General features: G+C 41.7%; 1 protein-coding gene across 2 annotated transcripts in view; it reads right to left on the bottom strand.

The window, feature by feature from the left end:
* The window catches only part of Brinp1 (BMP/retinoic acid inducible neural specific 1), a 190417-nt gene that overhangs the window by 121464 nt on the left and 49671 nt on the right, over positions 1-19282 (bottom strand). For both annotated transcript variants that reach the window (XM_010602913.2, XM_010602914.3), the window contains exon 2: positions 13456-13723. In XM_010602913.2, the coding sequence (XP_010601215.1) occupies positions 13456-13673 (218 nt within the window). In that variant the 5' untranslated portion in view covers positions 13674-13723. The remainder of the gene's footprint in view (positions 1-13455; positions 13724-19282) is intronic.

The following is a 19282-nucleotide window of genomic DNA, read 5'->3' on the forward strand; positions in this document are numbered from 1 at the left end:
CGAAGGAGGGCCACAGCAAGCTTGCCAGCACACAGCAGGAAGTTTCATGTGTTCAGCACAACAGAGGGATACGTGACTTTTGCTGGGCATCACTAGAACTAAGACCATAAGTGTATTCATACTTCTGACATGGGGACACACTGCATTCCCTTCGGGGATGGAACACTTTGGCAAAGCTGGGTTTTGGGCACTTTGTGCAATTACAAAGCACTGTACAAAAATTAATGAGGAATGGCAAATGATGGCCTTGGTATCTAAGTGGAAGGCTTGAGAAATAATAGGTAACTGTGATTATTTAGGACTAAAATAAAAATGATTGTTTTTGTTTGGATTTGCATGTATTGTGTTTTGTTTTTTCAAATGGTCTTTAAGCTTGTTAGGACATAAATACTTCATGAAGTTATTTGAACCTAACCGCTTAATAAACAGAATTATTAATATTTATCTGGACTAAGGAACAATAACAAAATCAATGAAACATTAAACATAGCTTGAAATAATAAAGTGTAGGAGCTGCTGCCTTAAAATAAGGTTCAAAGCCTTTTATGCAACTTGCAAAGGGCTTGATGACCCAGCCCTGCTATGGCTTCTCTGACTTGCTTAAATCTTTTTCTGCCTATTACCCATTCAGCAGTACTTGCAGGTCCCAGGTAAATTCTGGACATTATATCAAAACATTCATGAACACACCTACACACACCTACATACACACACACACACACACACACACACACACACACTTAAATCTCTTCTTGGCAACTTCAATTTTGCCAGACTAATACTCGTGCCCCTTCTTTGCATCACTGCTCCATTTTACGCCTCTGGACCTGGACTCCTTGTGATATGTGTCGATTTGCCTGTTCCAGTCACTTCCCAGCTACCCTCCAGCATGCATGAAAGGCAAAGATCATAATGCTTCGGTGTTACCAAAACTGGCACAGTGACTACCATGATAGGAACTCAACACATATTTACTGAATGAGTACACAACACCCATCTTCCCATAAAGCCAGACAATCTCAAAGCACACAGCAGCAGAGACTTTCATTTGATTTGTATTCACTTCTTTCTCACACAGAGCGCTCTCCCTATCAACGCAAAACAGAACAAGTGTCACGCTACAGCCACAGAGCAGCTGTCACAAGTGCTCAGGGATGGTGGCTGCACCTTTACCGCCATCTCGATAAAATGAACCTACACTTGTCAGAAAAGTCAAGTTGTACCTCAGCTTGCACGCATGTGCATGCATGAGCACACACATACACACACACTCACACACACACACACACACATGCACACTCCACCCTGAAATGCTGCCAACTGCTGTTAAGGTACTTGGGTAAGAAGCCATCCTTGGGGAAGCAATGTCCTCTGACTACTGCACATCACAGACAGCCTTGCACTGCGCAGCCAGAGCTGGAGGATGAGATGTCACATACTGCTCCCTTCACCTGGGCTGATTAATAAATCAGAAGCTTGCAAATCATGGGACTTGTATGTACACATGAATCACTGCGTGCTGATACCTTAAGGACACATTGCCAATATGGTGATGGCTGGATAACCGCCACCTGTGCCTCAACGTATCAGACATCTTCCTCTCCCTGGTCCTCTTCCTCTAGCTTCTTCTTAGAAACATCCTCTTGGACTAAGAATGAAGCAAATGCTACGTTCACAGAATGTTTTTCAAACCATCCAGCAGCGCGGATTCAGAACATGCAGGCCAATCTGCCCTCTTGCAGTTGAAGGTTCCTCTAAGACCCCTCAGAGTCCTCCCTGGATATATGTTTCCATCTGTTTTATGGACTCCATTCTGCCGAATTTCCAAGAACTGGTGCTTCTGACATTTGTTTTAGCCAGTAATCCTTAAACATTTATTCTGCACCAAATGCTTTCATGCATTCTCTTCTTAATGCTTTGTAACAGACTGGGGGCTTATCCTGTTTTGCGGATGAAGAAATCAAGTCTCAGAGAATTTAAACCATGTGTTTAAGATTGTACGGGTGGGAAGTTGCAGAGCTAAGATTCAAATCAAGATTGGACTAAGTCTAAATACTTACTAAGCTACAGAGAACCATTTCAGGGCTCACATAAGCTTAAGATGCTGACTTGCAGCTGGAAATTTCCATCAAGGTGAATAAAGATGAGTCAAGTAGAGATAAAGGGTAGAATTCTAAATGTTTCTCTGAGACTGTCTAAGAATCAACTGGTAATGAGAACCAGTAATTCTTGTGCCCAGAAGGAAGGCCTTGACACATAAAGAAACTGCCTGGAGGCAGAAGCCTGGGCATTCTGGGTCCTTTAATTCACCATACAAAGGTATCCAGCAGCAGTAAAACACTGTATAAAAGGATGAATCCCGCCAACGGTTCAGAGCTTGGAACTGGGGCAGGTGAGTCTTGATGCAGCACAGGAAGTAGCTGCTGAGCAGGAGGTCTGCAGCAGGGGTCGGTGACACGGAGTGGTACTTGAGCTTTAATGAACTCTTGTCTTCACTGCTTTTGTCTTAGCTCCCACATTCCCTTTCTCTCTGAGTTACAGCCACAGCTTCCCAACCCTTCTCTTTTCTCCTCTCCACCAGTTCTCCATGCTGCAGTCAGAGCAATACTTCTAAATGTCCACCAGTCTTCACCTCTCAAACTCTCCGCTCTTTTCCTCCTGCCTGCATCAGGCAAGGCACAGGTTCTAACCTATTTACCCTGAACTCACTGAAAACTCTGCTAATCAAGCATGACACAATTTTTTCCCCCGAGCCACAATGTGACCACCATATAAACTCAGAGCAGTGTTTTTCAAGCTGCAAGGCCTTCTCTCACTAATAGAGGCTGAAATCAATTTTGTTGGCAGGCACCAGTATTTTAAAATATAAATGCATCAGAAAGGAATAGATTGCGTTTGAGTGGAACAGAATAGAAAATATCAAAATGCATCTCATGTAGTATGGTTGAAAGGTTAAGTTTTCTTTGGTGGATTTTCATTTATTTATATCTCTGGCTACCTTCACTGAAAGTCAAAGTAAAATATATTTCTCTGTATGCATTAAGGTCCAAAATGTAGAAACAACAACAAAACACCACTATAAATAGCTACCTAGTAACAGTCTGCTAATTAACTAAACTTTGAAGGTTGGTTGAAATAAACTTGTCATCTCAAATTCCTTTCATTGTTGGCTCCACACTGCCCTCCAGCCTTGTGATATATCATCAGTTTTATTCAAAGTATACAACACGCTTTGTCCCAGGCTTTCTGCTGCCGCTGTTTCTGCAGGTGGTGCTTCATCTGTACCAGACACACTCTCCTCACTGCCTTCTCTGGAAACCCTAATCCTCCTCAAGCCTGTGCTCAGCACACCTGTCTCTAGCAAGTCTCCTCAGACTGGTCCTTGCCTCCTCTCTTTCCCATCTTTGCCACCCTAGTGCTATGGAAAACCTTCATCCACCCAAACACAGCACCCACAGCAATGATCAAACAGAAAACAGCACTGTGAAAATGTGCCTTTCAGTCTGATACCTTTTGCTCCTTGAGACTAGGGATCAAGGTTTTCCCCTCTCAGTCCTCAGAAAACAGTGCAAGACCTGGCCAGCAAGAGTCATCAGCAAACATTTCAAATGAATGAGTGAGCACAGGCCAGGGATTTAGCTCAGCAGCACGGCGCCTGCCTTGCAAGAGCAAGGTCCTAAGTTTGATCACCAGTACCAAACAAACAAACAAACAAAAATTAAAAAAAAAATGAGTGAGCTGTAGGTGCTCCATATGACAGATCCAACCCCTCTTTTTCCACCTTGGCCAAAATCTGGAGTGCATAGATTGAAGTCCAAAGTTCTTGTTTCCATTTCTCCTCCTAGAGTGGTGGCCATCCTTGGTAACAGTTTAAAGACTCTGTGTCATTCTGTCCCAGTGAGTGGTTGGACGAGCTGCTCCATTTTTAGACACTGCTCTTGATTAGCTAGACAACTGCTCTGCAGAGATTGCAGTAAACTCTGGTTTGTAACTCACAGAAGTCAGTTTAGTAATGGCACAGGCGCAAAGACAAAATACTGCAAAGGTACCAATTTGGCAGCAATAAAGCTATCGTTTTTGGAAATGGGAGATCAATTTTAAATAATCAACACTGGGGTCTATCTTTGAATTGACACCAATCAGCTTGAGAGAAATTTGCTGGTTATACTTCTCCACTCCACTCTATTCAGACAGACTTTGCTCTGAAATTTAAATTGAGAGATAACGGGGTTGGGGGAGTGGAGTTTGTTGTCAACCTTTAAAGTGGTTGAAACTGACAAAAACAAACATGAGGTATGGTCCCATTCTTTTCTTGTGATCAACTGGGCATGCTCTAAGAGAGAAAGGGTGTTTGTTACTACACGTTTTCTAAGCTGGTTGTTAATGACACAGAACATACGTATATAGATCTCATGATGAAGCCTAAATATTTCACTCCTTAGAGAATACTAAAATCAGAGTAGAACCCCCCCAACTTGAAATCCCAGAAGAAGTGAAACTCTGTCTGGAGTAGAGAGCTAGTATCCTTTAACCAATCTGTCTCTGGAACAGAAATAAAAATGGTTTCCCATCCAGTGATCCATCAATTGCCCCCTGGGCTAAAGAAAGCCATGTCTATCCCTGGAAAACCCCTTCCCCAGCTACATACCTTAGAAACCATTACCTAAATTTGAATCACTACAACTGAATTTCACAAAGACCAGCATCTATGATTATTTATTCTTTTTTTTTTTTGGTACCGGGGATTGAACTTGGGTCCTTGCGCTTGCAAGGCAGGCCACCGAACTGCTGAGCTAAATCCCCGGCCCTATGATTTTTTATTCTAATACTTTTTTCTCACTACGTCTTTTTCTCAGAAATACAAGAACAGTCTCTCAAACTCTGAGTACCTGACACTGTGTTCCAGGTAATCTTTTGCTGCAAAGGGTTGCCCTGGGCACAGTAGCCTGTTTAGCAGCATCCCCAATCCCTAGCTTCTACCCACGAGACACCAGTAGCACCCCGACTTTTACCACCATTTGAACACCAATAACATCCCTGGATTATGCCAAATATCCCTTTAGGGAGTAAAATCACCCCTAACCACAGGCATGGGTCTACCCTTTGTCTATCCCAGATGACTCCATCAAAGTATGTAGAGGAAGGAGGACCAAAGCATTTGGGATTTTTAAGAGTTCTGCAGGTGAATCTAATATCTAACCATTTTTAAGAAGTATATGGAACCCAAATCTTCCCTGAGTACCCAACTGTGGCCCCACCCTCTGTTAGTTTCATGTGTTCTAACATAGGGCGGAACACCAAATTTAAGAACATGAATCGTAAGGAGAAGAATTTCTTTAAAAAAAAAAATAATGCCGTGACAGGAAAACCGAAGCTGCTGATTCCATTACTTCCAATCATGAAGCAGAAGACTGAGACCAAAGTATTCACAGCTCAAGCTCCACAGAATGATTGGCTTCCTCAGCCAGGGCCCTATCTGAAGAAGTGTCCGTTTTACATCTTTGATGCAGACTGGAGTCCGAAGAAGAAAGTTCAAGTTGTCAAAGCCAGCCAGAGCCCCAATTACCGGCCCTGCTCAACTTGAAGGTTCTATGGCTAAAGAGATGTGATACAATGTTGTTATATAAGTAAATAATAGTGAAGCCTCCATGATAAGGAGGCCTGCACTAACTTTAGGTTTCCCATATGTATATTTATGTAATTTGGGAAGTAGCATGCATGGTTGCGGAGGCAGACTCTGGAATCAAACTTGCCTTGACAAATTCTATTCTACCAGGTATTAACTCTTATTTTATACAAATCATGTAAATGGAGACAATGGTGATACCTACTGCACAGGGTCACTATAATTATGTCAGAATCATTTCTACACTGAGAACAGTGCAATGCGAAGGACTTTAAGATTTCAATGGTAGCAATTGGCAATTATGCTCTTATTATTATTACTTATTTAGCTATTAGGTACTTTTTTACCCAGAAAACACTTATTCAGCATGACTTTGAGTGAAAGGTTCACAGAATATATACTGGGGAATCCTGGCTTGCTAATTTTAGTCACACTAATGGAAATACAGTCTTCACTTCTCATGATGTCAAGGTTCTATCTGAAAAGGAGAGGCTGAAGATCTTGTTGAAGTTCAACCACCAGTCACAGTGTTGGTCTTCTCTCTCACCCCCATCGCTCTGAAAGCTCCTAGAGGGAAGAGTCCATGTCTATCTAGCACACCATGAACTCTGTAGTGCACACCATGTGGAAGATGGAGAAGCCAATGTCTAAACTCAAGTGAGTGTCCGGTAAGGGCCACATCTCATTCATCGTAGTACCATCTGCACATCTCCCAGCCCCATTCAATTAGCCAAACGACTTCACCATGAAACCTGTAACAGATACTTTTGCGAAACACATGCAAGACAGTACAGTACATTGCAGTCGTGTACTTTAGACATCAGGACAGTACCTTAGAAATGAACCTCATACTAATCAGAAATAAATATGCAAGCTGGGCAATTAGAATTGGTTTACCAAGATGTGATTTATCTTCAACTTTCAGGTTGAACAGTGGTGCCACATAAGCCACAAACCACTTACTCTACAACCTACAGGGAAAACACTCAATAAGAAACCACCTATTGTGAAATACTGACCCTCTGTGCTGTACTTTTTCTCCTCAGCCCCACCTCTCCAGAATCAGTCTAAAAATGGCACCAGAATTCTCCTAGTAAACCCACCTCTGAAGTAACTGCTCAACTGCAGCAACTCTTGATCTTAAAGTCAGAAAAAAAATGGCAGAAAATAAAATACCAAAAACAGTAAGCATGAAGCACACACTGTCAGACCAAACTGACTTTTAAATTATGATGAAAACAAAAGGAATTATTTCGAGCAATGCACTCAGCTTCTGAAATATAGGAGGAAAATCACATTTATGAAGCTTTTATAAAATACCAAGGTTTGTATGCTTTTTTATTTCTATTTATTTATTTTTATCTTTTTGGTACCAGGGATTGATCTCAGGACCTTGCACTTGTGAGGTGGGCAGCAGAACCACTGAGCTAAATCCCCAGCCCCCAAGGTCTGTATGCTTAATACTTTCATTATTTCTCACCACAACTGCACCAGGTAATGGATATCATTTTCATATTACAAACGAGAAAATTAGAGAGGTAGCAACTTATCCGTGGTCAAAGATGTCTGTCAGTTTTTGGAAATAAACCAGGTAGCTAGGAAACAGGGAGAATCACAATATATGAAGGACTTACGTTGTAGAGTCTCAAGAGCTTGCTTTTGAATTCCGGTTCTGTCACTTCTTAGTTATATGACATGAACAATTTGCTTAGCTTCTGCATGCCTTAATTTTTCATTCATAATATGGGGCAATAACAGTATTCCCTCATCTAACAGCTGTGAGTAGCTAATGACTAATACATGTGTGGCCAAAAAATCATAGTAAGTTATTGTATTTAAATGATGATTTAGAACTCTATTAAAATATTTTTACACATAAGATAATTTGAATTTTTGAAGCATTTTCATAAAAACTGCATGTCATTTGACTTACTGGGTAGGACAAACATCATTATCCTTTTCTTCAGAGGAGAAAATTGAGTATTTGAGGGTCATTCCCATCCACAGAATTATAATTGTTTGTTTCTTTACTTTGCACAACTTTTTTCCTTCATCCCTAATTCTCAGCTCAGCAGAAAGAGTGGTACTGGGGTATATGTGCCTTATTGTTTACCTTTGGTCATCTGTGTTGCCAAATTGTAGCATGGTGTAGAGCATATATTTATGAAGTTCTAAATCAGCAAACTTGTAAGTGGATGAGTGTTTTACAAATACACCCTCCAGAGGCTTCAAACTGAGCAAACCCTAAGTCTCCAAACTCAAACCCAGACAGCCCATTCTACTAGGATATACTGAATGTTAAAATAATGAACTTTCACAGAGTCAAGGGATTTCAGAGATAGAAAGGATCTAAGTGCCACCTCTGCCAGCTCTTCTATTTTACAGATGAGGAAACAGATGCTCAAGAAAGTTCCATTATTTGGGCCAAACCACACAGAAACAAGGCAGGTGAGCTGGGTTCCCACTGCACCCTGGCACAACCAATAGCGAAAGGCCGCCTTAGCTCCCATAGTGCCTTAGCTGTCTCAGGTGACAGAGTGTGTATCCATGCACCCAAACACCACACATCATTACTTGGCTTGTGAAATAACACGACAAGGAACTTCTGCTGGGATTTAGGTTGAAGGAGTGTCAACTTTAACACTGGCAGTGCCTGTGCACCAGACTCCCTGAGCTGAAGTCAGCCTCTATATGCAAGTGAAAGATGCAGATGATGGCCTTAACTTACGGTACTGAGGAGGGGACTGTTCCTTGTAATTGCTTTCTGAAGCTTCTCAGTCACCCAGGACTCCAGTCTGGACCCTGGGAAGGAGGGCACTGGATGAGACTTGAGGTCTGAGATATCTCAGTAAGGCTGGCTCTCCAGCGTCAGATGATACGGCAGTCTGGTAGAAAGGCCTTTCTTTTATGATGCAATGTCGAGTTCCTAATGTCCTATGTCCACTTTAGCACATAGCAAGGCGGACTCACTGGAAGTGCTTTAGTCAACAAAGTGACACTCAGGGAAGACAAAGTTCCCATTGACAACTGTCTCAATGAACATCTCTTAGCTGGCTTTTTGCTATGACTGCGTTGTAACTTGTCTCTGGGGATGTACATGCATGCTTTTCCGTGTGCAAATGTGAAAAGAATCTCACCTTATCCTTGCATGTCATGAATGTATGCAACATTTATGACTTCTATCCTGCACTTTTTGCTCTGTAGACTTTATTATGTATGTAAATGTGTGTGAAAATATGTGTGAGTGCACATTTCACTGACGTATATCTCTCCCCTGAGAGGAAGGACCATGTTTATTTATTTATCATCGTATCATCTGCCCCAAATATAGTACTAGGCCTGTAAACAGGTCCTAACAATTATTTGAGCATTAAATAAAGACAAGAAGAAATAACTGGATGACCAAGAGCCTCGCTTCTGGATTGAACCCCATCATTTAATTAACCATGTGACCTTAGTTAAATCTTATACTCAATTTTGGAACTAAAAAGGACCTTAGAAATGAGCTTGTTAGATGATTGTGAATCTTTAAAGCAGTAGAATACAAAATAAAGCACATATGAAAACTCAACTCGGAGCAGAGGCAAACCTTTTTTCACAAGAGAAGTGGAGTGCTGGGAGTCCTGCCTGATCAGCCCTTTTGCCCCTCTCCTCAGACTGCAGTGGTTTCTATGGTTACTTTAATCAATCCTCAGTAATACAAATAGCATAGGTTGAAAACTCCAGATCTAAATCAAATGGATCATCTGGTAAAAGAAGAAAGTGGTATTTAGGAAGGGTGGGGGCGGATTGGCCTAGTAACAAGACCAGTGCATGGAGAAGTAGAATTAGTATTCAGATGTAGATTCCTAATCTCTCTAGCAACTTTTCACCTCTCAACATTTCCAAAACTACCTTAAAAATATTTGGAAAAGTGGTTGCAATGGAGAATGTTTGGGGTAACACTTTCAAAGCATGAAAACATTCTATATTTTGAAGCCTTATATGGGTATCGGGTGCAGTATGCAGAACCGTGTTTAAAGGAAGACTTTGAAGTTTGACATGCCAGGATTTGAGCCCTAGCTCCACTCCTTACTGAATGGATGACCTCAGCAACACATTCAACCTCTAGTGGCCCTGGTTCTCCATCTATAAATTGGCAAGGCACAGTCCAACTTACAGAGGGTGCAATGAGGACTAAATGTCCTCCCTGGCACAATATAAATGCTCAATAAAGGGACACTACTCTCAGCCTTCGGAATATGTGGCTCCGTTTAAGGGCTATTTAAATCTGTCTATCCAACACAAATAGCATACACATGTCGATTGTCTAAAATGGGCTACTACGGCTCCCCTCCAAAACCACATTATAGCCAACACCATAATATGTCATGAATATCCTCCTCAGGTCAACTGACATGCCCTGCCTAGCATAGGGTCAAGTGTAACACATTTGCTAAAAAACATTAACAGACAAGAAATAGATGCCTATAATCCCAGAGTCTTCAATAGCATACACATGTCGATTGTCTAAAATGGGCTACTACGGCTCCCCTCCAAAACCACATTATAGCCAACACCATAATATGTCATGAATATCCTCCTCAGGTCAACTGACATGCCCTGCCTAGCATAGGGTCAAGTGTAACACATTTGCTAAAAAACATTAACAGACAAGAAATAGATGCCTATAATCCCAGAGTCTTCACTGATGAGATAACCACGTTATAGCCAACACCATAATATGTCATGAATATCTTCTTCAGGTCAACTGACACTCCCCTCCCTAGCATAGGGTCAAGCATAACACATTTGCTAAAAAACATTAACAGACAAGAAATAGATGCCTATAATCCCAGAGTCTTCACTGATGAGATTTACAGATGCAGAATCATATTTTGTTTTAAGCCAGTCCCCTACTTGTCTTGGTTCAAGTAACTCATCCAATCAACTTTAAAATGAGATACAAATTCTAATCATCCTGATCTCAAAGTGTCCTTGAGAGGCCCAAGGGCATAGAAAGTCAGATATAAACACAAGAGGTTGTTATTATTTGAAAGACAAAACAGAGTAGTTATCTAGATTTCTACAACTTCTTCTCTTCACCAAACCCAGTATCTCAAAGCTACACTCTCTCTACATCAAGAATTTTAGGTAGTGGCAGACATTTACAAGGAATCAATGAGCACTATTAGTTGGCTTATGCATAATCACAAACAGCAAAAGCTGCAGTCTGCCAAAAAATATTTTAAGCAACCAAAATTGAAATTAAGTAGAAAATTATTATTTTTAGGTGATTTGGAGATAGTTCTCTCAAGGAGTAACCCTTGGAAATAATCATTTGAAATTCTGGTATTCTGCCTTCATTTTTTTCAAGAGAAGAAATACCCCCATATTTTTCATTCCTTAACTTTTTCCTTCTTTTACCCACCTTATATTCATTTATTTGCATTTTTACATTTCATAATCCCCAAAGAAAGCTCTGTATATTTTTTACCCCACAGAAATTCATCCATAAACTCTTTCATAGACAAAACCATCGTAAGCCCTCATTCACCAATAAGGCATCTTTCAAAGTAGGATTTTAATATTCAGTATAGAAATGCTGGTAAGAGATTTCTCAAATCATCTCCCATGCACAACACTAAAAATGTGAGAATAAGACATGCCTACTTTCAGATCAACTAATTCAAGCTTTCTTAGCTGAAGGCCAGAGTTCCTTCTTGCACCATATTTTCTCTCTCTTTTTCTAATTGGCACAGAAATGGTAGGGCTTGCCCTTTCTTTCTTGACATTAAGACAAAAGCTCTAGAGAGATTTTTGCATTCTGCAATCCAAGCCCACAATATTTATTGTGTACTTATGATAACAATGCCAGAACAGAAAAAAAAAAACACCCTGAGAATCCAGCAATGAATAAAAACTGTGTACATGTATTTGTGTGTGAGTATGTGTTTGTATTTTCCTCAAAGAATTTTATGTGACATAAGAAAGAAATACAGTAATATACTATGTTTTCAAATGGTTTGTAATTAAAGAGGAATACATATATAAAGATGTGACTATGACAAGGAGACTATGATTACATGAAATGTGGAAAGAGAGTTTCAAATAATATAGGACTTTGGGCTTATGGGGCTAAGAAAATAATGCCCTCCAAAGTATGGCACTTTTTCATGCTGAATTATGTGAATTAAATTTCTCTCTGACCTCCACTCCTCCCCTCCTGCTTCTGCTTCTTCTTTCTCACTCAAAGCACAAGGGAAATAAATCGGACACACAAGCTTAAATATCACAGTTTGTTTTTCTTATATGAGAAACGCAAAGTATAAATAAATTAAAGAGCAAAACAAAACATAGATAATAGGAAACAGGCAGATAGATCTTTTTCAAATGGGAAGGAGACCAAGAGATGCAGGGAGGGAGAATGGAGGGCAGGGGAAGAAGACATAAAAAGAATTATAATGTTTTAGGTACATGTACAGCTCCCACAATTAATGCAATCATTAGTGCGAACATGTACTAATAAAGAAAAAGTTAAAGCACAAGGTCGGACTTTTAACGAAGCTCTTTTAATGTACCTCCACACACACCCTCCAAAAAGAAACTCAAATGACACAGCACCCAAGAATCTCATCAACCAAGGAAGATTAGGACAGAAGGCACTAGCCCAGACAGATTTATCACAATTGATCACCTAATGTTTTGGTTTGTTTTGGTAACGGGGATTGAACTCGGGTCCTTGTGCTTGCGAGGCAGGCCACGGAACTGCTGAGCTAAATCCCCGGCCCGATCACCTAATGTTTTAATGGGTTTCTCTGAGAGACAATTTTTATCACCAGCAATCCTTCAATGATATATCAATACAAAAGTATTTCTCCATGAATTTCCTCCTCTCACATTTCATAATTTGTGTAGCCACCACCCCTTAGAAGACCCAAACTCCAATTCCTCTCTGTATCTGAGAATGCTTTCAATCCTCTGCCCTTTTATTATGTCTCATACTTTGTAGGGTTCTGTTGTGTGTGCACATAACTAAAATGCTTTTCTTCTGTTAGTGTGTTTATTTTCTATTGTCAGTGTACTACTGGACACATCTATTGCACCTTCAGAAAGTCAGAAAAATTTTCCCCTAATTAAGTCCTTTTTGGTTAAGTAGAATTATAACAAGCCAAGAATCAGTCCAGACCTGCTAAAAAAAACTGATTGTTGGGCCTGGGATTTAGCTCAGTCGTTCTGCCACCTGCCTCAAAAGCTCAAGGTCCTGAGTTCAATCCCCAGTACCCCCCCCAAAAAAAACCAGATTGTTCATTAAGTTTCTCTATTCTTTACAAATGCGTGAATGTAAGATACTAATAAGAAGAAATTGGGCTCATTCGTAACATTTGCAAAGCAATGCAACCCATACTTGATGTGGCTGAAGAGAATTATCAGGACTATGGATACAGATAAATTAGATTTAGAATCTTAGTCCTATTAGTTACTGAATACATAACATCTGACACATTATTTAACGTAGCTGAGATTCAGTTATCAAAGTTATAAGGTAAGGAAAAGAACCAAAATCTAAAATCAAAAATTATTAGAAGTTTTAAGACAATGTGTAATACCTGGTAAGCACCACACCTAGTACACAGCTAAGTTCTCCCTAAGTGTTAGCTCTTTCATATTTATCTCACCATCATTAATATTTTATGCAAAGTTTTTAAAAAGAGTAAAAGGTGAAAAGCAGCCTGCTGAAAGGGCACAAACTTCTGATCCACAATTTTACATGGCAAGGGTCATGTCACTGCTGACCCCTCAAAGAATAAGAGGAAGAAAGGCAAGGGCTGTCTTAGCCTAGATCATACCTGTATATTTTATATCTGGTTGTAAATCCTTGACGGTGTCTTTCCACAAAGGATAGGTAGCTCCTGGAGTGGTGGAAAGGCCCCCTGTCTGAAATAAGCCAATCAAATTCCTTGGAGACATGTTGGTCTGTCCCAGCTGGTTCCTGGTGGGAGGGCTGCACTGAGATACGGCCCCATACAAACAGGAAGTAGAGGAGCACAACAAACCTCCAGTTCATGCTTTTCTGCCGGCCTTTTTCCTCTCATTCTTGCTCCATTCTGTGGAGTCCTGTAGAGAAAAGAATCAAAAAGAAAGGAAAAAGAGAGGAAAGAGAGAGGGAGAGAAAGACAATGAAAGAGAAAAATATATTAACACATCTCATAATACTGCTGGATATCAGTAGAATTCTTTAAGGTTTACAAAAGTCAGTAGAGGTTCTGGTCTTAAGTATGAAATCTGTAGGGATCTGGGTCCACATTCTTGTTTTGCTTTGTGTTTACAAAATGCACTAAAGTATGGGAACAGCTCAGTCTTTAGGAGTTCAGTTTTCTCATTTGTCAAACTAAGGATGTGCTGCAGTGCCTGTATCTTGGTGCATGGCACAACATAGATGTTGAAGGCACGTGCTGAAAGACAATGAAATGCATTAACATGGACATAGTATTTCATGAAGCAAATTGGAGATGTGGAGGCATAACTCAAGTGTCTGTCCCACTACCATCCTAACAAACAACCCACCTGATGGAGGCATAATAAACACGAGCTACTCTCTCTTCTCCTCTCACTCAGATGTGTATGCACTGAGCACAAGTTTTGCTACCGTTTGATCAGAATGCACAGTGTCTCACTTCACTGTGGCTACCTGAGCTGGACACCTTCAAGATGTAGCTCCTGGACCTTGCTGGACTCCACTTCCACAGAGTAGAGTGGAAGATCTCCCAAACCCCAAGAAACTTGTGACCAAATGAGACACCAGCAGGTGTCTCTGAGCTACAAGGTCCCCTGCCTTGGAGAAGGGAAATTAAAGGCCCTCAGTATAGGAGACAGCATAGACAGGGATTTCCTGCGGTATGCCCAGAAATCACAAAGCCACGCCAAGCCTTCAGGAAACGAACAAGTTCTCTTTTCCTCACCTCGTCATTGTCTACTTACTAGGTAAACACTGTACTGCTTGTCCTCTCTGCTCTGCTTATTCTAAGAGGCCTTGTGCTTATCCATATTTAAAGAAGTGTTGAATCTGGTTACTTCAATTCTAAACAGCAATTGTTCAAGACAATTTATTTAACATCTCTGAAGTCTGGGTTTCCTCATCTGTAAAATATAGTTAACAATAACACCTACACTCAAAAGTAGCATGAAAATTCAATGGCATGATTTATGTTAAGTACTCCCAAGAATGTCTGGCATGTAGTATGCGCTCACTAAAGGGAATGAAGGACGAGAAGGATAATGATGATATGAATATTGATACTGACAGTGTTTACTTACTTTCTGCTAGGGAGTGTTTATATTTTCATCATTCCCAGGCCTGCCCAACCCCTATTTATCCTTCAGGAATGACTTCAGGTTATGTCCTCAAATGTCATTTCCTTTGCCTTAAAAAGAATGTCATTCCTTCCTCCCAGCTCTACCTACTTGTAAGCTATGAATGTATGTCAGCACTTACTAACTTGTATCACATGTCTTTGTTTCTATATCTGTCTTCTTCATTGGGCTGTGAGCCTTTAACTGTAAAGAACCTTCACGAAGCTCTTTCTCCTCTTGGCTAACCATGAGCCCGGGCAGCCACATCCTCTCTTAAGCTCAGCTCTCTAAGGCTATCACTTAAAAATACGATAAGGACACAGACATTTCGTCAACTGTGAAACCACCCTCACACACACAGCTAAATATGACACCTACTTATCTACTTTTCCAGGGGAAAGAACATGGAAGGAAAGTAAAGCTAAGAAAGGAAAAATGAAAAAAAGGCATGCAGATTTCCTGCCCAGCTCCCATTCCTCTCTGTAGCCCAACTGCAGCGTTTTATCACAAGTTGTTCCAAAAATCTGCTTGTCACTGAGTCCCAGCTGTCAGGGCAAAGGAGGAAGGCGCATGTGCAGAGGGGTGGGCTGGAAAAAGCTATGGCCTGAAGTTTTATTCAGCACCTAAAACAAAGCCATCCATGTTGAGCACAGAACTGTAACAGTTACAGCTGCCAGAACTGTCTGCCAGAGCGCACCAGAGTGGCAAGCAGGGGGTGGAGGCGATTGTTCTGAGATCCCCATGGCGAGCTACAACACACTGAAATCGCAGCACGTCACCCATACGGCCCTGCCACTGAGCTTCTGTTGTGAGTGGGTACAGGTGGCAGCCTGGGAGAAAATGCTTACTGTTATTGAACGGAAGCAGGATGGGGAATATCACAGCTTTCAAAGGTGGGACTGGGAGGGGGTTATACACGCAATAGTTGTGTAAGCATGTGGGTTTGTGTCTATGTGCATCTGTGTGTGTGTGTGCGTGTGTGTGAAGAAGTGAGACCTCAGCCCATGTCCCTAGAATTAGCTGAACTTTGAACTCCCCAACCCAGTGCTTCCCAATACAAGAGCTATTTTGCCCCAAGGGGACAGTTTTGATTGTCCCACAGTTATTGGCATCAGGTAATTACAGGCCAGTAATGCCGCTCAACACCCTACAATACACAAGACAGTCCCCAAAACCAAGCGCACTGGACAAACGCACCAGTGGTATGAAGTTGAGAGGCTCCTCTCTAATCCAATTCCTTTGCACATTTTATGGCCTGAGTGGTAAAGTGGGACCCCTGCCTCCCGTTTCCTGGTGAAGAGTATGTGGCTGTTTTTGAATTTGGTTTCTTTCGGGGGGATCTGCTGCAGAAGTACCTTTCACCAAGTACAGGTGAGCGCTTCATGGGAGAAGTCAGAAAACATCTCTGTTGGCTTAGAAAATCACAATAATCCACGTGGCACAAAAAATAAAAGTGAAAATTTTTAGAAAGTACAGTACATTCTGAAAGCAATAGTCATTTAGGTGGAATAGAAAATAGGCTAGTACACTTATTACCTAAAATGTTGTCAAAGGAGATATGACGACAGGCCCTGTGATTTGCATTCTGTATACAAGACAATATTATCACCAAGTCTGCTAAGGATTTGAAATAATACGAGTCATGTGATTGATACTTATCGAGCATCTGTTGTGTGTGTGGACTTAATGCTGTCCATATCCTAAGTAGAAGGCAAAACATTCAGTCCAGAGGAGACATTAATAAAGGTGTATTCCCCAGGGGGGTACAGATGTTCCACTTAACAGGTGAGTACTGACTACCTGTCCCAAACTCGCAGCTCCTAAGTGTTAAGGCAAGATTCAAGCCAGATGTGGCGATTCTCACCGGCAATCCCAGCACTCTGAGTGCTGAGTCAGGAGAAGTGAAAGTTCAAACCCAGCCTGGACAACTTAGTGACTCGATGAGATGCTATCTCAAAGTCTAAAAATAGCTCTGGGGACATAGCTCAGTGCAAAGGCCCTGGATTTAATTATCAGTATCCCCCCCCCCGTACACAAAGAGGATTCTAACCCACGTGTATCTCATTATAAATCCGTACCATTTCTTCCCTATTCCGCCTTCCATCTCTGCCCTCCGGAGACTTCATTGGTAATGCATAAGACACTCTAATAGAGAATACGCTCCATAATACTACAAAGAAGGGATAAAGCTCCGTGGAAGAGTAGAGGTCAAAGAAATGATTCTCAACCAAGAGTTCTTGGAAGAGCTAGTTTTCTTTGGGGGGGAGAAAGCAGTAAATAAATGACCAATCACTCCGTAGTGGTGAGGAGTGCTCTACAGGAAGTCAAAGCAGGTGGGCAGAACATGAGAGTAAGGGTGTGGATTTCTACGCAGGGGTTCAGGAAAAGAATGTTTGAAGAAGGGGGTTCTGAGCAGAGAAGTGCAGGAAGCAAAGGCTGAGATACTCAAGGGTCAGATGTCAGTGGAAGGAAAGGAAACAGAGGAAGAGTGTTGCACAGGTTCAGCCACGTCAGAGGCCGGTTGCATTTAGATCTCCCACAGGAAGTTCCTAGTTTAATTGCAGGGAAAGTCATTTTGAGTGAAGAATTTTGTATTACATGAGAGTTTACTATATGCCAAGCACTAAAGGGTGCTGTTCTAAACCAGTGGCAATGCCATGAGAGCACGACAGCCCCCATTTTATACATGCAGAAAACGGAGGCTGAGGCTCTTAGAGATTAAGGCACAGGCCCAACACCACCAACTAGCCAATAGCAAACTCCAAAAAGGCTGTGTCATCTAACTGCAGGACAAAAGGTCACCTGTGTCTCTCAAGCACTTTAAGTGTGGCTACACCAAGTAAAGAGGGGCTATAAGTCTAAAATACTGGTTCACACCCACAGGACTTCCAAAGCATATCGTGAATACAATGTAAAACAATCTCACTCATGTTTGATGCTGGATACATGCTGAAATATTTAGATTAAGTGAAAGAAATTTCCTTTGCAATATTTTAATGTGTTTATTAGAAACTTCAGAATTACATCTGTGACTGTTGTCCTGTCTCTCTGGGACTCAGGAGTTTGCTGAACACATGTGACACTGCACAAGAAGACCACGCATCTATCTCCAAATCTCTGTCCCAACTCATATATTTACCATTTCCTGATCAAGGCTTCAGCTTCCAAAATCAGTAAACAAGCCATACACAGACTAGAAATAAAATCTTTTCTGCTGCAGGGGCCACAGCTCCTAATCCCCATGACTCCGAGACAACCCTGCTTATCCTGCACCATGCATTTCAGAGCTGTTCTTCTCCCAAAAGATTCATAAAAGGAATTTCCTGCTACCAGGGCTCAGAGCCTGGGAGTGCATGACTGGCTCTATTCCAAGTGCTGCCCTTGACTCTCTGTGATGCCTGGTGAGTCACAGGCCTCTTGCTGGGTGTGCTCTAGCTGCAAACACAGTCTGTGGCATGGAGCACATATGAGAACCGTGGCGGAACCAAGCTATATATAAGACTGCAGTGTCACTAAGGGAACTGGGCTCATCCCACACAGAGCCATCCTCTAATCGCTGCCAGTGTAAATTATTTACATCCCAGGCACATGCTCCGGAGGGAGAGAGGAGAGAGAATGGCTTCCCAGCAGCCCTGCTACCAAGCTCATCATCTGGAGATCTCCACATGGATTACTGGGCCATGGCCCACATTCTGTGCTGGAGGGTAGAAGGAAATGGCTCCTCCCTCCTCCACCCGCAGAATCCCAGAGGAAGTCAGCTGATGAATATATTTGAAGGCAACACAGAGCACCTGCCAGCTCACCTGATCCAAGCCGGTGCTCTCACCTGGCCCTACAGCGCCTAACCAGGAATCTAGACTAGACTTCTCAGAGATTCAGATCTGCAAAGCTGAGAGACTTCAGACATGTTAGTTAGCCCCTGTACCTGTTTCTTCATCGGTAGGATGTGGACAGGAACAGAAGAATGAGCACATCCTGAGGTTCAGGTAAGGATTAAATAGGACTTAAAGACACAGCTACCTTAGTCTTCAACTGATGCCTAATCCTCAGATACTAACCACACTGCAAAGAGAGGTGGGTGAGCACCATAGAGGGCTTTTGAAAAGGCAGCAAAAACGAACTTTGGGGATTTCTCACCTCTCACTCACATCACAGCATTAAAAAAGTCCTTGGGACAAGGAGTGAAGTTTGAGTGGAAACTGACAGTGTGCTGAGCAATCCCATGCACCCCCTAAACTCAGCAGGCAGTGGGAAGGAGAGAGAAGTCCCTTGCCTCCACTTTCTTTTTTTTTTTTTTGTTTTTGGGGTTCAAAATTGGGTCCT

This window comes from Fukomys damarensis, unplaced genomic scaffold, assembly GCF_012274545.1.
Source record: "Fukomys damarensis isolate Sample0158 unplaced genomic scaffold, DMR_v1.0_HiC HiC_scaffold_36, whole genome shotgun sequence".
In the NCBI taxonomy this organism is placed as follows: Eukaryota; Metazoa; Chordata; class Mammalia; order Rodentia; family Bathyergidae; genus Fukomys; species Fukomys damarensis.